The following is a 6,260-nucleotide window of genomic DNA, read 5'->3' as shown; positions in this document are numbered from 1 at the left end:
GTCATAAAGTCAGGCAGACTCTAACCCTGACTGTGAAACAGGCTGCTATCTTCTCACGAATGTTGCACCATCAAGCCCAAACTAATTTCATACCCACACAATAACCTACCCATGCCCCTCACTATTTACTGTTTGTTTAGAAACGAGTGGAAATTGAAAGTTGTGTTGCTGAGAAGAATAAACAGGTAATTGGTCTCAGAGGACGCGATGCATGATCTGAACTTTGTTCTGAGATAATTCCATGCTGTTTTAAGATCTACAATGCCAGCGGTAAATCTGGCTGTTAGCCCAGTTAGCTGCTGTTTTTCATGTGTTTTTGCAACTCCACAACTGATAAACTCACAACCAACCAGCTCCGCTAGCAGCAACGTATCTCATTAAAATAGAACGTACAGTAGGTATGCACACTGTACTATGGTCCTGGTTGGTTATTTATTAGTGGAAATGATTATAGTATTTATTTGTTTGGATTGTTTTTCAAAGTCTTCTCAGTTGCTTATTTTTTCATTAAAAGCTCACCTCAGCACACATCAAAGATTCAGAGAATATGAACTAACCTTTCATTGCTTTAGCTGATGGGGATGTGGGAAGGAAAGAACGGAAATGACTTTGCACTTGTTTTAATTGCCAAAAGTAAAATGATTTGTGAAATAGCACAGATGTTTCTTTCAGGCAATTAATATCTGTCACAGATTGTGATTTATTCTCCACCTGCATTATTAACACCAACTTTGAGCAGGTTCTGATGCATTTCCTCTTAGACGTAATGAATGCATAACTACCGTCAAATACAAATGGAATATGATTTTATTGATCAAAACCATAATTGCATTCATTCTCACTCGGTCGCTTGCCTCCTGGATTTTGTTCCTTCCCTTTGTTTCTGTGAATATTCACACTTTATCAGAAAAAAACCACATAAGGTTTAGTTGTAAGACTGCTAATTGGTTGTTATGTCAACCCCTAGAGCAATATTGTACCAGTCACCAAAGAAAGTTTGTCTTCACATCTGACTGAATGTCAGCACCTCTAGGGCACGACTGCAAGAGAGCCTTTTTGGTGAATCAAGTTTGACAATCTAAACTCCCTGATACCAAACGTGCATCGCCGCAAAATGATTTGAGTGATTTTTTTGTCCTCATATTCTAATATGAGGAACAGTGGGGCACCAGGAAACGCTGTTTATAGTTTTCTAACTGTGGGATTTCTCATACATGCAAAAAGGCTTCAAGACATTTTCTTGCATTTCTTGAAATCAAATCGTTTGCCCGAGCCTAATGAATGCTATTAATTATGTCTCCTTTGAATGGAGCACCACAGTTTAACCGAACAGGTTGATATATTATGGTCTAACACCAGAAATCTTTTATTGCATTTTTACATCAGCTGTCAAAATTCGAGGTCCCAAATCCAGACATGTCAAAAACATTCAGGACTATTTTTAAGTAAGAAATGTAAAGCCAACAGGAGCGCCTGAATGGCACATTAATCGAGACACTGCATGAGGAAATGCATGAAGACGTAATGAAATGTATTTTTACAGCAATCTGTTTTTAATGATGATGATTAAGTGGTTTGTTTTTCAAATTCCTGCTTAATTAAAAAGTTTATGATGATCTCATATTTATCAGCATCGGCGTCTAAGATAAAGGTGTAACCATGGTGACACTGACAGTTGCTGCACACATATGATGCAGCATTGGCAGACTTCAACTGCTTGGCAACATTGATGAGACAGCTGCAGGCTAAAATGTCTTCACGTGCAGTCCTGCAGGGACAAGAAATGGAGGAAATATCAAACGAGGCCGCTGCTTCTGGGAGGAAAATGTCTGGGGGCTCTGCCTCTGTGCAGCAATAAGCTGCCCCTGTGAGAGGAAATTAAGGGCCGTGATATTTGCTGTGTCTTTGTTCGCATACCTGCTGCTACACGGCACAGCATTGCATGCAGTACTGGAGTGTTCCACAAGGGGCGCATGAGATAACTCCTACCGGATAGAGAACCGGGTTTGTGGGTACAACCAAAACAAACATGGCGACATTAAAAGAGATCTCGAACAGGTTAAATTTGAGATCACGACAGAAAAAAAAAGCCAGCAGTGGTATCGTTGATGGTGTGAAAGACCTCTAAACCAGATGTTCCTAATAATCCTTTAGGTGAGTGTATCTTGTCCTTGTTTTAGTAGAAAATCCTCATGAGTCATTGTACACGAGGCATGTCACATAGCCTGATGGTCTGGTTCACTCAGTTTTACACTACTTTTATTGTACAACATGACAGTTTTCTGATGGGGCCCTTAAAGCTGTGGTCCATGAAGAGTCCATAGAGGCATTCAGAAGATGTGATTTGTTCTTGAACATCTCACGTTGAATATAAATTCCTTTGTATTCACCTCCCTCCTCTTCCACAGCTAGCTTGAAGTTTCAGACTAATATTTATTCAATGCAGGTTGAGTTAGCATTGAAACAAGTGCCAAGTTTGCCAACTGAAGACACAGCAATAATCTGCTCTAATATTTCTTTGAAAGTGCTGGTCAAAATGATCCAAAAGACAATAAATGGTTTAGTATTTACATGTCCAAAAGAAAATTTGCCAACTCTTCTTCAGTTTAGAGCCTCTGTGATCATGAAGCTCCTTCCTCTTTTAAAAGCGTCTCTAATGTAAACTCTACATGACTGTCATAAACATCTCACAACAAATTTAGCAGAAGGAATCGGTAACACGGGTATTTGTTTTGCTTGCAAAATTGCAAATCTTCAGCTTCTTCCAGCGTCTCCCTGCAGTGCACACTGGGTACTGGGTCCATCCTCAGCGTAAAGGATTTCATTTATTTTATTTATTTATTTTTTTTTGTTGAGGCCAAGGAGATACTTAAGGGAAATATAAATTCTGAAAGATCATTCATGATTTGTTCATTTATTCATTTGTTCATTTGTTCCTTTGTTCGTTCATTGGTTTGTTTGTTCCTTCATTTGTTCGTTCCTTCATTTGTTCATCCCTTCCTTCCTTCCTTCCTTCCTTCCTTCATTTGTTCCTTCATTCGTTCCTTCATTTGTTCCTTCATTTGTTCATTTGTTCGTTTGTTCGTTCCTTCATTCGTTCCTTCATTTGTTCCTTCATTAGTTAATTTGTTCGTTCGTTTGTTCGTTCATTCGTTCCTTCATTTGTTCGTTCATTCGTTCCTTCATTAGTTCCTTCTTTTGTTTGTTTGTTTGTTCATTTGTTTGTTCATTTCTTCGCTCATTCCTTCATTCGTTCCTTCATTCGTTCATTTGTTTGTTTGTTTGTTCCTTCCTTCCTTCATTTGTTCCTTCATTAGTTCCTTCTTTTGTTCGTTTGTTTGTTCATTTGTTTGTTCATTCCTTCCTTCATTTGTTCCTTCATTAGTTCATTTGTTCCTTCATTCTTTCCTTCATTTGTTCGTTCATTCTTTCCTTCATTAGTTCCTTCTTTTGTTTGTTTGTTTGTTCATTTGTTTGTTCATTCGTTCCTTCATTCCTTCCTTCATTTGTTCCTTCATTAGTTCATTTGTTCCTTCATTCTTTCCTTCATTTGTTCGTTCATTCTTTCCTTCATTCATTCCTTCTTTCGTTTGTTTGTTTGTCCATCCTTCATTTGTTCCTTCATTTGTTCCTTTGTTCGTTCATTGGTTTGTTTGTTCCTTCATTTGTTCGTTCCTTCCTTCCTTCCTTCATTTGTTCCTTCATTTGTTCCTTCATTTGTTCCTTCACTTGTTCATTTGTTTGTTTGTTCATTCCTTCATTCGTTCCTTCATTTGTTCCTTCATTTGTTCCTTCATTTGTTAATTTGTTCGTTCGTTTGTTCCTTCATTCGTTCCTTCATTTGTTCGTTCATTCGTTCCTTCATTAGTTCCTTCTTTTGTTTGTTTGTTCATTTGTTTGTTCATTCCTTTGCTCGTTCCTTCATTCGTTCCTTCATTCATTCATTTGTTCGTTTGTTTGTTCGTTCCTTCCTTCCTTCATTTGTTCCTTCATTCGTTCCTTCATTAGTTCCTTCTTTTGTTCATTTGTTTGTTCATTTGTTTGTTCATTCCTTCCTTCATTTGTTCCTTCATTTGTTCCTTCATTCGTTCCTTCATTCATTCATTTGTTTGTTTGTTTGTTCATTCCTTCATTCATTTGTTCCTTCATTAGTTCATTTGTTCCTTCATTCTTTCCTTCATTTGTTCGTTCATTCTTTCCTTCATTAGTTCCTTCTTTTGTTTGTTTGTTTGTTTATTTGTTTGTTCATTCGTTCCTTCATTCCTTCCTTCATTTGTTCCTTCATTATTCATTAGTTCATTTGTTCCTTCATTCTTTCCTTCATTTGTTCGTTCATTCTTTCCTTCATTCATTCCTTCTTTTGTTTGTTTGTTTGTTCATCCTTCATTTGTTCCTTCATTTGTTCCTTTGTTCGTTCATTGGTTTGTTTGTTCCTTCATTTGTTCGTTCCTTCCTTCCTTCCTTCATTTGTTCCTTCATTTGTTCCTTCATTCGTTCCTTCATTTGTTCCTTCATTTGTTCCTTCACTTGTTCATTTGTTCGTTTGTTCATTCCTTCATTCGTTCCTTCATTTGTTCCTTCATTTGTTCCTTCATTTGTTAATTTGTTCATTCGTTTGTTCCTTCATTCCTTCCTTCATTTGTTCGTTCATTCGTTCCTTCATTAGTTCCTTCTTTTGTTTGTTTGTTTGTTCATTTGTTTGTTCATTCTTTTGCTCGTTCCTTCATTCGTTCCTTCATTCGTTCATTTGTTCGTTTGTTTGTTCGTTCCTTCCTTCCTTCATTTGTTCATTCATTCGTTCCTTCATTAGTTCCTTCTTTTGTTCATTTGTTTGTTCATTTGTTTGTTCATTCCTTCCTTCATTTGTTCCTTCATTTGTTCCTTCATTTGTTCCTTCATTCGTTCCTTCATTCATTCCTTCTTTTGTTTGTTTGTTTGTTCATTCTTCATTTTTCCTTCATTTGTTCCTTCATTTGTTCATTTGTTCCTTCATTTGTTCGTTCGTTCCTTCCTTCATTCGTTCCTTCATTTGTTCGTTCCTTCCTTCCATCATGCGTTCCTTCATGCATTCCTTCATTTTTTCGTTCCTTCCTTCCATCATGCGTTCCTTCATTTGTTCGTTCCTTCCTTCCTTCATGCGTTCCTTCATTGGTTCCTTCATTTGTTCGTTCGTTCCTTCCTTCATTCGTTCCTTCATTTGTTCCTTCATTTATTAGTTAGTTCCTTTGTTCCCTCATTTGTTCGTTTGTTTGTTCGTTTGTTTGTTCATACTTTTGTCCGTTCTTTCTTTTGTTCCTTAATTTGTTTTGTTTGTTTTTGTTCCTTGGTTCCTTCATTCATTCCTTCATTAGTTTCTTCATCTGTTTCGTTGTTTGTTCCTTTGTTTCTGTGGTCCTTCATTCGTTTCATTTATTCCTTCATTTGTTTCTTTGTTTGTTTCTCAGTTCCTTTGTTCATTCCTTCATTTGTTCCTTCATTTATTTCTTCATTTGTTCCTTTGTTCTTTCCTTCATTTGTTCCTTCGTTTGTTCACATGTATTTTGGGAGGATGAGCCCCTTGAGAGAGGCTATCTTGTTTACAACAAAATTAAAAAACTGCAAGCCAGCTGCATACTCAAGTGGAGATCCAATAAAATAGATTGATTGCCTTCTTTATGTCATAGAATAGGATCTGATAGTTAAATTAAGCTTATTTTAATTTTCTTTATTTATGTACAAATGCTTTACGATGACAAAAGCTGCAGGATTCCTTCACTGCTGAGTTAAAATATTAAACAGAGAAAACGTCAAAAGTAAACATTCTGTCATCATCATGGGCTTTGGTGGGTTGTCCACCAGTGGAGAACTCGAATCTACAGAATGGAGCAAAGATTGCACCCTTCTTGGTTGATAGACATATTTTTCAAGCAGATAATGTTTTTGACAGCAGCACTGGTCCCAGATTTCTTTAAAGATTCAACACAGACCCATCCAGCTGCTTCATGAAGGGTTCTACTCATTTTAGCTGTCCATAATACATTTAATAAATATGTCTTGAGGTACTCTTTGTTCCAGTTTGATGATTAATTTTTAAAATCTTTTTGCTTGTGTGTGATCTGTTTCTCGGTGTGATGCCTCTTGGCTTGTGAAAACTTTCAGTTTTGAATGAAACCTTAAAATAATACATTTATTGGCATCATGTTTAATTCTTCTCAAGGTAACTGAAGCTGCTTTGTGTATTTTGTACGCACTTTTTGAAACAAAATTGAGAAATTATACAA

The 6,260-nt window shown here is 36.6% G+C and overlaps 1 protein-coding gene across 1 annotated transcript; it reads right to left on the bottom strand.

Annotated features, from left to right (window-relative positions):
* Positions 1-2,779: 2,779 nt before the first annotated feature.
* LOC139070256 (uncharacterized protein PF3D7_1120000-like) lies at positions 2,780-5,562 on the bottom strand. Its single transcript, XM_070551986.1, has 2 exons — positions 4,984-5,562; positions 2,780-3,791 (listed from the first exon to the last, which is right to left on the bottom strand). Exons 1-2 carry the CDS (start codon positions 5,207-5,209, stop codon positions 3,622-3,624), a joined length of 396 nt encoding a protein of 131 aa, XP_070408087.1. The 5' UTR covers positions 5,210-5,562; the 3' UTR covers positions 2,780-3,621.
* Positions 5,563-6,260: the final 698 nt, after the last annotated feature.

The sequence above is a fragment of the Nothobranchius furzeri genome, chromosome 6, assembly GCF_043380555.1.
Source record: "Nothobranchius furzeri strain GRZ-AD chromosome 6, NfurGRZ-RIMD1, whole genome shotgun sequence".
Classification (NCBI taxonomy): Eukaryota; Metazoa; Chordata; class Actinopteri; order Cyprinodontiformes; family Nothobranchiidae; genus Nothobranchius; species Nothobranchius furzeri.
This window is presented reverse-complemented; position numbering and strand designations above follow the sequence as displayed.